We start from the raw sequence: 18,274 nt of genomic DNA on the forward strand, positions 1-18,274 counted from the left end.
AATCTGTCAATCTATAGTACACTAATATTAATTGTTTACTCATATCAAATAAAAGCTACTTTTTGTTTTTATTTAACTTATTTTATATGTAAATATTAAATGTTTTTTAAATTGTTACAATAATCTACTTCTACTATTTAAATGTGCTGATATAAATAAGGTTATTAAAATAATCTAGTCAACATTTTATCCATAAAATGAACATGTTTTTAAAATTCATATTGAAATATAGCAAACTACAGCCTATTTCAATCGCAGAAGAAGTAAAGGTAAATAAACCTTAGATTTACGTATTCCATGCATGCGGTTTAGCTCTGCCTTTCTCGTACATTTATTACGGGCGGGTAATAAAAATGTTGTTTCATTTGAAGGAAAAAAAATTAAAGTAGTCTAAGACAAATTTTTGGTAAAGTAGTGAAAAACTTATTTTGATATATATTATACTCAGGTAAATTATTAGATAGAATTATATGGATACCCAATATTTTTGTAATTGTATTAAAAAATAATTACGTGTCATTATGAAAATCACTTACAAATAATGTATACATATATATATATTATATAAAATTTTAAATTTTACAATTTAATCTGTATCTTATACAGAAAAGTATAGCTTTTTAGTGTCCATGTATTTACAAATAACTATGTAGGTAATAAGAGTTTATATTATGTTGTTGTTAATACATTATTTTATTGTTCAAATTCCTGATAATATATTTTGTAACGTTACATGTATTTTAAAATCTGAAGTCTAGTCAAATTTCATTAATATAATAAAATAAAATATTGGTTGTAGCAAAATGCATTTTTATTTTTAATACAAAAATTAAATTTATAACATAATTAAAAAGCAAAAAATCCTTCCGAATAACTTTTATTTTATTATTATTAGTAGAATATCAATAGTAAGTATTTATCGAGGAATGCGAAATATTTCGAGAAGTCTACCTCGTAATAATGAATTGAACGCGTTGAAAATACGTTGCTGTATAACATAAGAAGAATATTGTAAACATCATATTTTATACGTAATAACGCATACTTTCTAGTGAATATTTTTTTCTTTAATCGGAAAAATTTAATTTATTTTTTTGGTATTATATTGTCATAATTTTTTTTATTCTTTCAATATTCCGGTCTTTTCACTTTTAAATTTAATTATCTCAAATATGAATACTATTGCCGATACTAAATATCCAAGTAAAAGGCACAAAATGCAGCTAAATACTTGTTTATTATTCAAGGCACTAGGCTCGAGTACTTTTAATGTGGTCTTACTAGACATCTTTACAGTATCTTTTTCTAACAAGCCGCTTTCCAAAAGACGTATGAGCCACAGAGATAATGGTCTCATATAAGCAGAATTTTTCCCCATCCATATCACTAAGGGAATTTTCATTATAGAATCAGGAAGGATGTAACCACATTCATTTTCATTTATCCCTTGAGACATGCAATACGCCTTTACGTATTCCAGTGAAAGGGCAATAATAAACTTTTTTTTGCCGTCCAAAACTTCTTGGAAAACGTTTTCAAAGTCCTTCTCAGGTATTACTTCAAAGTTTTCACGTATAAAGGTATCATGTTCGAAATGAGCTAATACACCTGCTCTACCTCCAAACATGTATCCATTATTGTAAGCATCTTTCAAATCAACAAATTTACCAACAATAACATCCGATTTGAGAGCTCCTATGAGAACACTTTGGTAAGCACTTCTCACTACAAATGTAAACCATATCCAAAGACTCAGGATATAAAAATCTCTGAACCGTCTCGGTTCAACCCTAATCGGCTGACCCATTAAAACAGCCCAAATCCTTATAACTACACCGTGCAATTTATCTGCGTGCTTAAAATTCCTATAGCAAAACATCTTAACAGTTTTAAAGTTCAAGGTGAACGGTATAGCTTTAACAAAGAGCATTACGAGTAAGAGTATAAGCCATAAATATCCATTTAATGGTGATAACAGCCGCCACCAAATGGGCCCTGGGGCTAGAGGTGGAGCCAGCCATGCTAAACTTATTCTAAAATATGGTACTGAGTAGTCTAATATGCCCACTCTATCCATTCCTGGAGAAATGCTACAAGTTGAGATGTTAGCGGTACCCGTTAAGATGTCATCTAAAGTTTCAGACCAATTCTTGGCTCCATCCGAGTCAATACTGAGAAAATCCCTGCTTGAAATTATGGGCGTGAAATTCATTATGTCCCTAAGGTACCGTATAATAGCTCTTTTGATTATTTCTAAAGGAATTTTCTGCTCTGTTGCTGGATGATATAATTTATTTGTTGATATATAAAGTGGACAGCCGTTCATGTTAATCATCTTATCAGGAAATAGATCTTTTTCCATCACTGCCCTCTCGCCCCAAAAACCAATGAGAGTAGGTTCCAAATTTTGGCAGCTTAAATGATTTTTGTATGGGTAATAAGTAAATAATGCTATCCGTTTGTCTTTATTAGTGACGACGGTTACCACATTCGTAGCATAATAACTCCAAAGAAGGCTATATATACGTCGAAGTCTATGTGGATAGGAGAGAACAACTATTATGAAATACGCATCGCTGTGGAGCATGGTTTTTCCTTTTAGATCTGGTTTTAATTTTCCGAGAATTCTTATAAGTGACAAATATGATTCGATTAAAATAACTACCTGTTTCGGAGGTACTTTATCATTTCTCTCTAAAGTGACTGATCCACTATAGGACTTGATGAATTGGTTTATAATAGTTTCTTCTACATCATGTGATATAACCATAGTAGCTGTTCGGTATTCAAAATTCCTATTAGCGATTTCTACTGCACTTTTTATAACATCGTAATGCTTTAAATTTTCATCATTTTCTACTTGGAAGTTTGCATCAGTATAACTAATGTGCATAAGTATTACAATTGTCGATATATAGAAATTATAATCAAAATAGACCATTGTAATGCATGGCAAGTCAGATTAAAACTAACCATTTTTAAAGCGTTACTGAAAGAGATGATAAAACACCTGTCAGATTAGTAAAAGGTATTAATCATGCTTTGTTTCTAAAGTTGGCTTTTTATTCAATGGTTTAAAAAGAACTAAAAGGCAACGAATGATAATGCATCAATAAAAAAGAAATTACTTCAATTCGTTTTATTATGATGCATTTATGCGCATCACTTATTTGATGTTTTGAGTATAAAAAATATTTTGTATCGACATTTAGATAGTATTTATAAACATATTTGTTTATAGCTAAGCTATTTTTTATTGTTCGTCTTATTAATGACCTGAGACTCACAAATACATGACCTAGGTTAATAAGCATTTTCATGGCCAATAACTACTAGTCCCGATTGCGAATCAAACTTGTTTTCGTTGGCATTTAAATCTGATGTTCCTCGTATCTTTGTTCCTGGTTAGTAACAGGAAGTACGCGTTTGGTAATGAGTAAAAAAGGAATGATTTTTTTTAATACTAGCTGCTTCGCTCGATTAGACCCGCGTAAATTTTTGGGTTATACGTTTGATTCAAACGGTTTGCAATATTGGTTGACATTCGTGGTTACTGTAATACAAGTAATTCAAACGAACTAAATCCTAAGCTCCAGCTTTATAACATAAATGTAGATAAAATTATGTAACTTATAACTAAGCAGTACTATTACAATATATAATTATGTGATGTATAAATATTTTAATTCTCTACAAAAATTAAAGCATTAATTAAAATCTGTTTAGTCAATTAAAACGGATATGATTGTTTAAGCTCATACAAAATAGATAAATTGGCTTTGGTTGATTGTCTACCCCCTCCAATACATGCGTCACTAAGCAACCCCCTTAAAGAAATTACGTAAACAAATGGCATCCCGCGCCGCAAAGCGTGTTATTGCGTCTTAATACGGATTCCCTGTGTGTTTCTTATCAATTCATGTAATATTATTTTGTTCATGTAATTCTATGACATATGATTAAGTTGCAATAAGCTTCGGAAATATTTACAGGCAATAACGCTTTGTTAATATATTTCAACACTATGATTACGATAGCGTTTGCTAAAAACGTTGTTATTTTATTTGTTTTATATTTTTATGTCAATGGTTATAAATTGCCAGGAAGTTGTAAGTTTGGTCAGTTTTATGAGCCAAGTTTGATGGATTGCTTGGATTGCCCCGTTAACGCATCATTAGTCACATCAGCTGATGGTAAGTTTATTAAATTAATAATTATTTACAGTATGATATGTATTTATTTATTTATTTCGTTCGCAAAACTTGACAGTATAAGGGTGATAAAAACATGAACACAATAAATTGGAATAAAGAATTAATTCTATCCTACTAGATGCAAAAATATAAAAGTCATTTTAACTCATTAGCAAAATATAATAAAATAGTGATATTGTATATTACATTTTAAAAATTCTAGACAAAAATAATAAGCAGTTAAAGGATATGGTGAGTTGTGGTTAGTGGTTATTTAATAAAAGAAATATGGACATCTCATGATAAATTTGAAAAATGTGATTTTAGTCTATTTTTTACTTACCAACGAAGATAACAAAATTAAATCTAATATTATTAGAACAATACATTCTATTTATTGGTGATTTAATACCTATATTATTGTTCTATTTATGTATTTATTATTGTCAAAAACAATTTTAATAATTTTAATGGACTGAAGACTATTAAAAAAATTAAGCCTTAGTACAATACTTTACTCATGGAGTTTTTATAAGTGTACCTCCGTTTATTTTACTGACAATTACATAAAAATCCTGATATCCTTTAAACTAAAATTAATATAACGACGGGTGACATACGACTCCTTAATTTAATAACCTATATTAAAACCTAACCTTTACTTTATTTCATATTATAAAATAGCTACAAATTCCAGAAAGATGTTGTTGTTGATAATTATTAAGCTTGTACTTCGGCTTAAATACAATGGTTTAATTTTGTAATTGTTAGGTTTCGCGTGTACCTGTGAGGAGCACAGTGTAGCGACAAGTATTGCCCGTTGTAAGCCATGTAACATCACCGAAGTCGTTTCGTCTGATGGAACTACTTGTGTTCCTCGAAGATGTCAAAGTTCTTCGGGTCGGATAGTTTGCAGAAAGTGTCCACATGATTACATATTATGTAAGTGTGATGTATAGCTTAAGAGATACTTGTCTATTGTATATATGTTCGGGAGCATCAATGAACTTTTTATTGAAGAATTACATTTGTACTGTTTTTTAATATAAAAATAATTTGTATATTCCGAAAGTTTAATATATTTAGCTAATATTAATGCCCCATCACTCTGTTAAAATTTACTTTGATATAATTTGGCAATAGTAATAGTTAGTTCTTATTAATTTTAGTGACACAAAATTTCGATGGCTCTCCAATGAAAGAAGTCCAGTGTGTTAAGTGTGCTCGTGGCTTCAAAGTTTTTGATAATCGTTGTGTCAAATGTGAGGCTTGTTTGTGTAAAAAGCATGAAATTATCGTTAGAGGAAGGTGTATACCGAAAAAATATATTCTAAGCCGACCTAAATACACTGAAAATCAGCTTCATCCGAATGAACTATTAGAGATAGTGAAGTTGGAATATTTTTGTACGGTAAGTAAATGACTGTGAACAGTTTCTAAAACAATTCATAATATTTAAACAACTTTGTGTGTTTGTTGTCAAATGAGTTGTAGGTTAAACTATTTATACATTAAAGTATTAGTTTTAAGAATTTAATAAAAATGAATGTCGTCAAAGTGTCACCACACTCGTGGCAGGAGGGCGTTATCTCCCGCCTGACTATTCCGTGCAGGTACTTAACGAAGCACCCATGTCCAGTAAGCACCTGAGTCAGTCTGAAGGTCAGTGTGCCGCTTCTCGTCCCACCTGCGGATCAGAGCTTGCTGGACGATAGTCCTGATTCGCAGCACCTCCTCCAACACTGGACGGTCGCCACGCGACCTCACTTCCGCCCGGAACCGGTACATTTCCGCGAGCACCTCCGCCTGGAGCTCCCAAGGCGGATCGCCCGCGAGAAATGTCGCCGCCGTCCACGACACCGTACGATATCCGCGTATCACCCTCACCGCTATGATTCTCTTCGGCCTTCGGAAGAGAAACATAAACGTACTTAGTGTTACTTTACAAATAAGTATTTTGTTAAATGTCTAAATGTACATTTTAGCAACAAGACTATAGGGCGTGTCGTACTTTAGCGAGCGCTTGCGTTCGTAATTTCTATACATCGGATCTCGGAGGACCCTGTAGACTTTGGATACAACCTAATTTAGAAAAATTTAAAGGTGAAGTAATATTTTATTTATTATTATGAATTATTTGATTATTTTACAAAAAGTACAATATAAAGTTTAAATTAGAAAAGGCCAAACTTTAATGTTGAAAATATACAATAGATTTCTGGATACAATAGTATAGTACAAGTTACAAATATTTTCTACTTATCTCTAAAATAAAATTAAATCTTTTGTTTAACTTTTGCTACAATTTAATTGCCATTGTTTGACATTTAAATAAAAGCTCGTTTTAAAGGTTTGCTTTAATACATTTATTAGGGCTGCCCGTGCTTACGACAGATGCTTCGAAAAACAGTAAGCCAGAAATCTCTTTAGACCGAGAAAAAGTAAGTGATTTTTTTTGTAATATTACATATATTCTTTTATTATTACATATTGACAAATAAATAAGAACAATATTCTTAAACCAAATGTAACAGTGTCATAAAACTTAAAAGATAGAATAATAGTGTATTTATAATAATTAATAGGTTAATCATTTATTATTAAAATTTTAATCTTTATTATAGGATATTTTTAAAATAGCAACTAGTATGCACACTAAGACTGGAGGGCTAGAAATATTTTTAGACACAAATCATCAACTAAATAGATGTCTTCCGCCAATCAACATTAAAATTGGCGACGATTTTTCGTGAGTAACTTTTCCTTAACAATATATATATTTTTAAATGTCATAAATGGATTCTTCATGTAAACTGAAGTATGTTTCAGAAAAATAACCGTAAGTTATGATATTATTGGTGACAGACGACGTTATTACTTTTTAAAGTATCGATTGGTTATTAATACGTCATTCTGAATATACTTGGTTCATATTTATCAATTGCTTTTAATAGAGTATATTTACCCTGCAGTGCTGTTCTGTAAAAGCTCATATCGTATATCTTTCGTGAAATTTGGATGCCTGTATCCTTTATATGTCATAATTAATGCTGTGGCTTATTATAATAATTGAGAGAGACAACTTAGTCTCATATAATATATATATTTTAAATATGGAGGTCATTTTGCATCTCTATTGTTTATTCGTTTGTTTTATATTTGCTTAACGTTCGCATCCAAATACAAACTACTCTGTTAATGAATGGTATACAGTTTGTTGGGTGTGTACTTGTGTTTACTTATACAAGGATAAAGTCGTAACTTAGTAATATTTTATTCATTTACTTAGTAGTATATGAATTTATTCTCTAACATGTGCTGCTTTTTAATTTTTATTTTATATCTCAGTCTCTAGGAGACGAAACAAAAAAGATCCAATTTGTCTTTACGCTTGAGATGTTCGCAACTTTCGTTAGAAAAGTTTCGACGAAATTTGATCAGAATATTATATATTTATTTTTGATTTTCTTCAAAAAGGTAACTTTTAATTATATTTTTTTATTATAGTCATGACTGTCCAAGAAATGTAACTAAACTTACAGACGAAGATTTTGGAAGTACACTTGAATTATATCTCTTGTCTGAAACGAACTTAGATCCACTTCCAATTAAACTAATAAAACCCAACGGTTACGATATTCAGGTATGTATTGCACAAATTTACTTCCATTGATCCATTCGTATCGTATCGTAACAGCCTGTGAATGTCACGCTGCTGGGCTAAAGGCCTCCTCTCCATTTTGAGGAGAAGGCTTGGAGCTTGTTCCACCACGCTGCTCCAATGCGGGTTGGTGGAATACACATGTTGCAGAATTTCAGTGAAATTAGAAACAAGTTTACTCACGATGTTTTCCTTCACCGTAAAGCACGAGATGAATTATAATCACAAATTAAGCACATGAAAATTCATTGGTGCTTGCCCGGGTTTGAACTCACGATCATCGGTTAAGATTCACGCGTTCCTACATGGGCCATCTCGGCTTATTTCGGATCGGATCCATTATAAAATGGTAATCAACAATGAGTTTCAGTTGTAGTATGTTAATACTGCAATTAAATAACTGCTCGCACTCTCATAATCCGATTTTGTGACAAATGCGACACGACCGGAAAGAGTTCATGAGGTGTTTAGGACACGAAAGTGGAGGCCAATTCTACTAATTTATAACAGTTAATATACGTTCCCGATTCTATTCCGATCCAACTTCAACCAGACTGCAACTGGATCGTTAGTAGAAGAGGAAAATTTAAATATTGTTACACTTACAAATAGTAAGTTGCATTGCACTGATAAGAACTAGTTGACCTAATTCAGCTTTGATTTAAGCAAGATAGACACTACAAGTCAAATAGTAACCGATACAATACAAATGATTATGGAATCAAAATGTAATGATTATGATACAATGACAAATTACTTTGAACTAAAATCCAAAGTTAAGCTGTAAATCTTTCTTTAATGAAATCTGCATTACTTAAGTATGTAACGTTTACCTTGATGTATAATATGTTATAAATTTTTGATATTGATGACACTGTTATAAAAAATAAAATAGCGTTAAATGTTGCGATAGAAATGTACAACCTTGTTATTGCTTTGCCAATATAATATGTAAGATATTAGATTAGATAAGGCATTTAGTAAGAACAAGTGTTGGGATGTTGTCTTTTCCCCTTAGGAAGGATGATACATTTATATATGTATAACCCAATTAAAACTGCTTTGACAAAATTTTCACTTTTTTACGTGATACTGAATCCGTAGGCATTTGTACACACTTATATACAAATGTATATACGTGTCACTCATATAATTTGAGAGTGCTCTTGATATATTAGTAAATATTTCAGTTTGGGTTTGAATTTTACATTATCTGAAGAATAATAATATTGACAGTCCCTAGATATTCACATGTAGTAAGAGAAAATCATATATTTAATATGATTTTCTAAATAATCTCTATATACGTTACAAGGTAACATTCGCTTTATAATCTTTATCTACGCATCGTTCGGATAATGAGTAAATAATTAAATATAAGATTTTAATATATTATTTTTATAAGACAAATTAATATTTTTCAGAGAGGAAAATGGTCTTCGAAACAATTTAGAATTTTTTTCCTTTTCAATAGATATAAGTCCACAGTTACAAATACCACTAACACGGTTTATCTACGAACCCTGCTCTTTCGAATAAGGTAAGTTATTGTAATTTATATGAGAGGATTATACGTTTATAATATAAATAAGTAATCGCAGGAAAACTCAAATGAAACAAAACATTAAGTTGAAATATTCCGTTTTGATATATTTATGTCATGGTTAATTTCATGTCATAAACACAATTTATATATTATATTACAATAAAATATATAACATTTATTAGCGTCTTACACATATAAACGGCCACGGTCTATAAGCGCTATAAAGAGCGAAGCTATAAGGTCATGTTTTAGATAGAACGGCAACCGGACCGTTACCGTGCTTCGCCGTTTATTCTTAAAACGCGTCTTCGGCGTAGCGGTGAGGGCAATATGACCGCAACATTGTCCGATATGTGCGCACAATGTTAATTTAAAATGAAATAATGATTCCATTGAAACAATTATCTTTGTTTCAATGGAATCCTTATTTTATTTTATATGATGTGGTCATAATTACTTAACTGTACTGGTCAACATACTTGATAACTAAAATACGTAGTGCGCTTATTTAATCTTTTACAAAAAATATTACTAGACCATAAATAGAGTCCAGTCCTTAGGTCATATAATTTTTATTATATAGTGTATAAAATGTTCTTATTCATAGGATAGAACGCGATTCATCTACGCTAGGTCTACGTTTGCAAATGTCTATCGAAGGTCATTACGCTGCAAAATCACCTTTGACAGATATAGTCACGACATCCCTCAGAGTTGAACATGAAATGCCCATCGCTGGAGTCCTGAGAGGTTTGAAAGTCAGTGAAATAAAGATAACATTAAAAAAAATGACAGCTCGGTGGCAGTATATAGAAGTACTCAATTGTTTAAAAAAACATATTTCAATATTTTGAAAAGTATTATTTCCTAATAATTGCATAATCAAAATAGTCGTTGTCGTGGTAAAGCATAATTAAATTATAATCATTCAAAATCTTAAGCATTTATTTATCTCATTTATTCATAAGATAAAATATGGTTGAGCAATAGTACACCATTTGTAATTTATTTTATAGATATGCGGGGGAGTTTTTGGCTCATTGATGACATTGTACGCTTTATTGCAATGGCGGGGAGTCCTGAGGCGGGGAGAGCGGTGTTTTGTTTTTGTGCCTTTGCTGTCGAGTTATGTTGCCGATGGTCTTTATTTCGTAAGTAATTATATCAATTCAAATATTATTATTATAACTAATTATCTTTAATTTTTCCCTACCCATTTGTCACGAAAAAAGTCAGTTTTTACTTAAGCTTATATTAATATCATTGAGTGTATGTTAGAATAGTTGAACTTTTAAATACAATATATTTTATGCCAAAATAGCAATATAGTTTAAAATAAATTTAAAATTGAACATACTCAAGTGGATTTAGCTTATTTTAATAAAGAAATAATTACAAAAATATATTGTGTCTTCGGACAGGCGACATTAATCTCGACTTTCCACGCGCTGGTAGCGGAAGCAGGGACGCTCGCACTCACTCTACCGTTGTCTCAAGCCGAGGAACAAGTAATAGAAGCGGTGGCTTATAGCGTCATTTGTTTAAAGGTTCTTTCATATATCATCTTTTATAATTATAAACACATGATTAAATATATTCTTTATAGCATGTAACTTTCGTAAAGCAAACAAGATAAAGTTTTTAATAAATGTTTTATAAATATTTATTTTGGTTACTGCATTATGCAATAAATATGATATTTATATTCAACAGTGAAGGATAACTTTGTGAATATGCATGGCTTGGTAGAATTTCTAAAATATGATATATTCGCCAAATCTTTGTGGAGAAATCTTCAAATTTAAGCTTTAAACCGTCCTCCTTTATTAAAGCCGAGATTGTTATCCAGTTGTGTGATATCAATAGATATATCGAAAATTTAAGTATACATAGCAAATGTACACTATTTACATTTAATAATTAGATTTTTTTTAGTTATTACTAATGTATTTTCTCAGAAACGAAAATGTATGTTGATTCACAGGTTCTTAAACTATTTTGGATAAATTGGAACCAATGTCGGTGTGATATATTCTTCATAGACTGGTCGAAATATAATCCTTCTGTAAAAGGTATTTATTAAAATTAACTTCCTAGATAAATATTGAGTTAGGAATTAAATTGAAATGATTTGTAGAATATCCATTTTGTTCCATATTCGTCAAGTTGGAATCAATTTTCAAAGATAATGTAATAAATGTTGATGATTAAGATTAAGATTTAGAGAATGATAAGTATTTTAAGAATAATTCTGCCATTTTTTTTAAATTGTGTTTCTCTTGAGTTTGTAATTTCGTTATTCGTTGATGTGATTAGCTCTACAAATAACTAGTACTTCATGTGCTAATAAATTATATACTATTTATAAATTAAAACAAGCTTTATTTCAATGCATGGATTAAAACAAATAACATTTAAAATACTGATATGATTCAAAATTAAGTTTACAAGATTTCATTGCAATAAATAAAAGCTTAGGCCGAGAGTCGAGATGGGTATGAGAGTGGTGGGAACACGTGTACTGTAACCGATGATTGTGAGTTCAAACGATGGCAGATACTGAATTTTCATGTGCATCATTTGGGTAATTTATTTTGTGCTCTGCAGTTAAGGGAAACATCGCGAGGAAGCCTGCATGTGTTGGTACAAATACCAGCTGTATGTATGTAGGTACATATAAGCTCCGTACCATCTCCTCAAAAGGAGAGGGGCCTTAGCTCAGCTGTGTGATATATACAGATCGTTAGTTTATTTTTTTTAAATTTTAGCTTGTAAGTATAAATAAGTTTACTTGCGATAATGTTTAGAATAATTGTACCTTTAGATGTATTTATTCAAAATAAGTCAAAAAATTGGAAAGAAACCATCTTGGCTAAGGAATGGATGTCAAAACAAACAAAACGAAGAGTCTCACCCGGCTTCACTGCTATCATCACTTTATTCGTTTTACATGTAAGTTATCATTAGGGTTCGTAACCCACTTCGGACAAATATTTTTTTAACATTGGCATTGACAGAACTACAGTGGATTAAAACCGCAGTACCAAAAGCTATAGAGAAAAAAAAAGAATACTTGAATAGTTAGTTATATGGAAAAAAGTACTTGATTATTTTTTTGAATAATTATTGTATTTATTAGTTTTTAGAACAAACTTTAATTCTTTTGACAAAGAGCCAAGGATACAAATGGGTTATTGCGTCCGTAGCTTGGTGGAGTTGTTATACAATACTCCTATGTATTAGAATTTTAATAGATAAATTTATTAAATCTTCTTCAATCAAGTTGACGAAAATATGTTCTGATTTGGAATTCTCGTTATTGGTATTTGAACATGAGTATTATGCGCATTACGTGGATGGAAGGTGAGTGTCAAATGTCAATATTGTACTTACAAACTTTCCTAAGATTATTTGGCTAATCTGTCCTTCTAATTTAAATTTTATCTATATAATATTATGTGTATGTGTTTTTATTGTTTCGCTCTGTATAATATTGTTTCAATAATTTCAAAACTAAATCGAGAAACTAAAAATATTACTTTTCAGAAATGAAGATTTTATTGACCTTAGGGCGAGCATTCACGCATTACAAACATGTCGTGTCGTTTGTTCGCCTCAGTTGAGGTAAGCTTATTTTCTTTAAACCTACGCCTTTAAAGTTTCATCAATATTATTTTTTAATTACTAAATATGAACCATACATGAACCCGGTTCATAACCACTCAATTTTCATGTATAATTAATCTCGTGATCAGCGTTGGAGGAAAACATGGTAGGAAATGTCACTCGAATGTGTCGAGTGAAATACAAATACAGACATTTGGTTCTACGAGAATACAAAGTTTAATTGATTAAGTTTTATAATCGAAGATGAAGAGAAGTTCTTCCTTATATATCTTAAAAATACCTTGTTAAAAAAATAACCTAAAAAAATTATAGTAAATTATAATTAAGTAATGTGACGTATCGAAATTATTTTTATTTGATTACGGCACAGCCGAGAAAAGTATTACTTCTACTTACTACTTATATTATCGTGCACAAGTGTGTGCGCAAACACAGATACACTCTCATAATCCGATGGAATTGCAAATCCTACGACGAATCATAGAGTAGAGTAAACATTATTAAATAAAGGAAATGAAATAAATTTCCAGACTCCGGGCTGGTACTGAAATTTCTCGGCAGGACCCCTTTTTTTGCTCCGACCTGGGTATTGGCCTCGGAATCTGTAGTCTTATAAGCGAGGCATTAAGCCAACGATACAATTATTTTAGTTAAGGGGCCAACTACGCCCATTTTTAAGTACTACTAGCATATACTTAACTTACCATTTTACCTTTTTTTATGTGTGCTTGAGTAAGACAAAATATAATGCGAAATACAACTATCAATCTTCTAGATCTGACTCGGAACTTGAATAGTATTGTGTCCCATGGGAAATATCTTTCTATTATGTCATCCGAAAAATAAAAAGGGTGGTAACTGCCATAGATTCTAAATGCCTTGGCCGAATTTGACAAATGAGATTTTGTTATTTTGATTGATATATCACAAGTGTAATGATTAACATGAAATTAAATAAAAATAACGCCAACGACGATATCTTTTATATTAAAAAACATTACTGTTAGAAATTAATTAATAGTTTTCTTGCATTAACTATTTAATAGCTTCAATTTATGTTAGTTATCATCTCACACGCTTAAACTCAACGCTGATGTATCAGTAACTCGATTCTTTTAAAAGCTCAAATAACAATGCAACGTTGCTAAATTAATGTACTACTAATAATAAATTTGTAAATAATACAGACTATAGAAAATTGTATCGGAGTTAAAGTTAAATCAATAACCTCCTTCCTTTGGAGTCGCGTTAAAAAGGATTTTTTTAACGTTAACTATATCTTATTTTCAGGAATGTGTATAAAAAGCTGACAAATAGTGGTATGTTTTACTCTATTATTTAAATAACGGCACGAAATAAAATTCCCCTTGCGCACAGTAATATATAAAGTTTCATCCATGTACAGACAGAGCATTAAGGCTACCGCTTGTATGTGCTGTTGCGCTGTTGTGCCAACATCTTCATAGACTTAATTTTATACTTCGTGGAAGTGTTAGGAGCCATATTAGTATTAGCCGTAGTAGTACGTTTTTCTGTACTCCGATCAAATTGAATGCAAAATTTCATGATAATCTGATGAGTAGTTAGATAAAAATGAAAAAAATAAATAATCATAAACTTTCGAATTTATAATATTAGTTAGGATTTATGGGCGATTGCGTTCATAGACAACGAAATTTGAGTAATAATAGAGACATTATTATATAATTTAACTGAACTCAAAATTTAGGCTTAACATGGGCAATGATTTTTAAAATAACCTATAATTTATTTTAGGTGATCTTGACCAGAATTCGAACCGTGCACTCCTGTCTCAATTTTTGAGTGCATTTTTTGAAAGAGTAAGTAATATTTTAGTTTCATATGACATGGCCTTATTAAGCTGAATCATTTATGATGAAGAATTTACTATATCAAATTTACTAATACTGATTTTATGTAATCTATGGTATGGTATTTTTATAGTATAGGAAGGCGGTCGAGCATATGGGCCACTGGTGGTAGGGCTTTGTGCAAGCTCGTCTGGGTAGGTACCACCCACTCATCAGATATTCTACCGCAAAACAGCAATACTTGATATTGTTGTGTTCCGGTTTGAAGGGTGAGTGAGCCAGTGTAATTACAGGCACAAGGGACATAAAATCTTAGTTCCCAAGGTTGGTGGCGCATTGGATATGTAAGCGATGGTTGACATTTCTTACAATGCTAATGTCTAAGAGCGTTGGTGACCACTTACCATCAGGTGGCCCATATGCTCGTCCGCCTTCCTATTCTATAAAAAAAAAAAAACCTGATGTTAAGGTGGTCACCAACGCCCATAGACATTGGCATTGTAAGAAATGTTTACCATCGCTTACATCACTTGGGAACTAAGATGTTATGTCCCTTGTGCCTGTAATTACACTGGCTCACTCACCCTTCAAACCGGAACACAACAATACCAAGTACTGCTGTTTTACGGTAGAATAACTGATGAGTGGGTGGTACCTACGTCAGTCGAGCTTGCACAAAGCCCTACCACCAGTAATCTATGGTACTACCACCAGTTGTCTATGGAAATTGTCAAAATTTAGAAAAATAGATTGTAATATAATATTCGAACAGGGAGTGTATCCAAATCCTCTTTAGCAATATCAATTACTCGTCACAAGTAAAGGATTAGGATACAATCAGAATGTTAAGATAATATTATATTTACTTGAAAGCCCTACCAGGGTTTTGTTAAAAGAAACGTAGTGTATTTTCATATGCATACGGTTAACGACGCTTGGTGGTTTGAAAAGACATTAAGTTTTTGCAAGCCCATCGGTATAGGTACCGCCCACTCATCAGATATTCAACTGCCAAACAGCAGTACTTAGTTTTGCTAAGTTCTGGTTCGAAGGATGAGTGAGCCACTGTAACTACAAGGGTTTTAACGTCTTAGTTTCCAAAATTGGTGGCACATTGGTGATGTAAGGAACGGTATTTAATGTATTTCTAACAGCGCCAATGTCTATGGGCTGTGGTGATCACTTAGTATCGGGTAGTCCGTCCGCCTATCTATTTTATAACAAAAATATTACATTACATAATATACCTAATATCGAAATGTCGATCACAATTGTAATTAACAACTCAAGATAAATTATTTCAATCCCCTTGCAGGCGTTAGATGGTTTAAACTGGGTGGCCAGTGAGAGAACAATATTTGAGAAATTATTTGACGTTGAACTTGTGACAAGAGAGGGAGGCAGTACTAGTGTATTGCTATACGACGGCGACGTTACAACGCCGTCTTGTTATGCCGTCACATGGTTAGTTTTATAAATATAAATAGAGCTGCTACTTGAAAATATTTATTTTTGCTGACAATATTTGAAGCATATTAAAGAACAAAATGTCGCAGTGAATCGTGTATCTTACTTCGGAGTCGACCGTCTCATTTTTTGAATTAAGGGGCTTGTGTTCATAAATGTTGCATAAAAAAATCACTGTTCTCTTATATATTATACTCCAACCATTATTTATATATTTACATTATTCACTTACCTATAGCCGAGTGAAAGTTTCCTAATAAAAAAAAACATAAATATTGCGTTTAAATTTTTGCATTTATAGTGTGGATGAAATAATAATTTGATATTCAGGTGGGGAGAAGAATGGACGCTGGCAACATTCGATTCTATGTTATTTGGCAGTATTGTGATAATGACCGGAAATTCAGTTTTAGCCGCGTTAATTACATTAATAACGTGGCAAGTAAGTATTCATAACGAATTTTATTAATATAATTAAATTATACATGACTATTATTAGACAAATTATTCTATTTTTAAATTGAATAAAAATAAAATTTACATTTACACCCTACTCACGGTTTTTGCAATGTTACTATGATTTAAACCAAAATAATTTTACTTTTACAAATACTTTTATGATTATTATAGTAACTTAAAAACATATATGTATTGTTTTTTTTTTGTTTGAACGTAACGTTTGAATTTTATTACAGATAATATTAACAAATTTATAACTTTCAGATTATGAAATCAACTCGAGGTTTCTTCGGAAGTTTGAATGTAAAAAATAAAATCGGTTTAAATAATTAAAAAACAGTGGACATTATATTGAATGCAGCTGAAATTAATACACGCAGTAATTTATAATGCATAGTATTATTTTGATTGTTGCTGTAGTTTTATCGGTAAGTGAAGCTAGAGACGTGAGAACAAATATACATTCAGAGGATGAAAGTCATATGGATATTGTTGATGCAAGTAAACTCATGATCCGGCCCACAGTGTACACTACACACGCATCAAAATCAGAAATGTCTGGACCTTTATATGACTTTATTGTAAACGTATGTAACGTAATATTAAACCGCTTTAAAAAATCCAAAATTCGAACATACATATATACATTAAGCAAAACCTTAAAAGGCTTGGGATCGGAATATTTGATGAAACTTGTTATAAGTAAATTTGTTAAATTTTTAAAGGAATTATCCACTCTTAGAAGTAAATTCATAAAAGAAAAAGTTAGTGTTTTTTTGAAAACAATAAAAGGCAATAAACCAAAAAGGAAAGGGTTGTTTCAATTACTAAATTCTTTATATACTCTACGACAGGGTATTAAAATGGATTTATATATAAATCGCTTAAAACGACACGCTAGAAATCGATCTCGAAATATTAGAAAATTAACTAGAGATATATTTAAGAATGTAATATTTTATACTATAAGTAATCAAGATGATTTTGTCAAGAATAACATTCAGCTTAATTTCCATGCCGCCCTTATTGAGTATTTGGAGGAAATGAAGAGTTCTCACACTGAATTGAAATGGAATTAACACAAAATAAATGATTTAAAATTTTTGCCTTTTTTATTTACTGGCTGCTTATATTAAAAAAAACCTAATGTACAATTTTAAGAAACAATAAAGTACAGGAAGCTTAGGTGTAAATACATTGATAACTTAAAATTATAAATACATACATAATCAAATTTATTTAAAAGATATATCTTTTATTTTTAATTGAAATATAAATTAACGAATTTTGCTTTCTTAGAATTTGTTTTAATTGTTCAATCGGACGCACGCTATTTGTTTATTCCGGCATCTCAAATTTATCCGTTTATTAAATTTCAATACGGTTAATTGAATCGTTGAGACTTTAAACAAAGTATGTAAGTATGTACAACAAAGTTGTTTTAACATTTATAATTTAGTTACATACGGGGATTATCACTTTACATTCT

At 31.0% G+C, this 18,274-nt stretch overlaps 2 protein-coding genes across 2 annotated transcripts; one reads left to right on the forward strand and one right to left on the reverse strand.

The window, feature by feature from the left end:
• Positions 1-1,120: 1,120 nt before the first annotated feature.
• On the reverse strand, positions 1,121-2,941 carry LOC126774741 (glutamate receptor ionotropic, NMDA 3A-like). Its single transcript, XM_050496277.1, has one exon. The coding sequence runs from the start codon at positions 2,939-2,941 to the stop codon at positions 1,121-1,123; it is 1,821 nt and encodes a 606-aa protein (XP_050352234.1).
• Positions 2,942-3,995: 1,054 nt separating this feature from the next.
• Positions 3,996-17,887, forward strand: LOC126774787 (meckelin-like). Its single transcript, XM_050496341.1, has 20 exons — positions 3,996-4,193; positions 4,965-5,135; positions 5,363-5,604; positions 6,179-6,296; positions 6,567-6,634; positions 6,818-6,942; positions 7,701-7,836; positions 9,279-9,394; positions 10,008-10,158; positions 10,417-10,551; positions 10,822-10,947; positions 11,385-11,472; positions 12,225-12,352; positions 12,540-12,763; positions 12,947-13,024; positions 14,318-14,346; positions 14,804-14,868; positions 16,175-16,323; positions 16,657-16,768; positions 17,050-17,887. The coding sequence occupies exons 1-20, from the start codon at positions 4,025-4,027 to the stop codon at positions 17,116-17,118; spliced, it is 2,499 nt and encodes an 832-aa protein (XP_050352298.1). The 5' UTR covers positions 3,996-4,024; the 3' UTR covers positions 17,119-17,887.
• Positions 17,888-18,274: the final 387 nt, after the last annotated feature.

The sequence above is a fragment of the Nymphalis io genome, chromosome 17 (genome assembly GCF_905147045.1).
Source record: "Nymphalis io chromosome 17, ilAglIoxx1.1, whole genome shotgun sequence".
NCBI classification, from domain to species: Eukaryota; Metazoa; Arthropoda; class Insecta; order Lepidoptera; family Nymphalidae; genus Nymphalis; species Nymphalis io.

Excerpts from the sequence above, each read along its gene's own strand:
- LOC126774741 (XM_050496277.1), bottom strand. The coding sequence starts at position 2,941 with ATGGTCTATTTTGATTATAATTTCTATATATCGACAATTGTAATACTT.
- LOC126774787 (XM_050496341.1), top strand. The coding sequence starts at position 4,025 with ATGATTACGATAGCGTTTGCTAAAAACGTTGTTATTTTATTTGTTTTA. Across the intron at positions 6,635-6,817 it reads TCTCTTTAGACCGAGAAAAA|GATATTTTTAAAATAGCAAC; the intron begins GTAAGTGATTTT and ends TCTTTATTATAG. Across the intron at positions 12,764-12,946 it reads GCGCATTACGTGGATGGAAG|AAATGAAGATTTTATTGACC; the intron begins GTGAGTGTCAAA and ends ATTACTTTTCAG.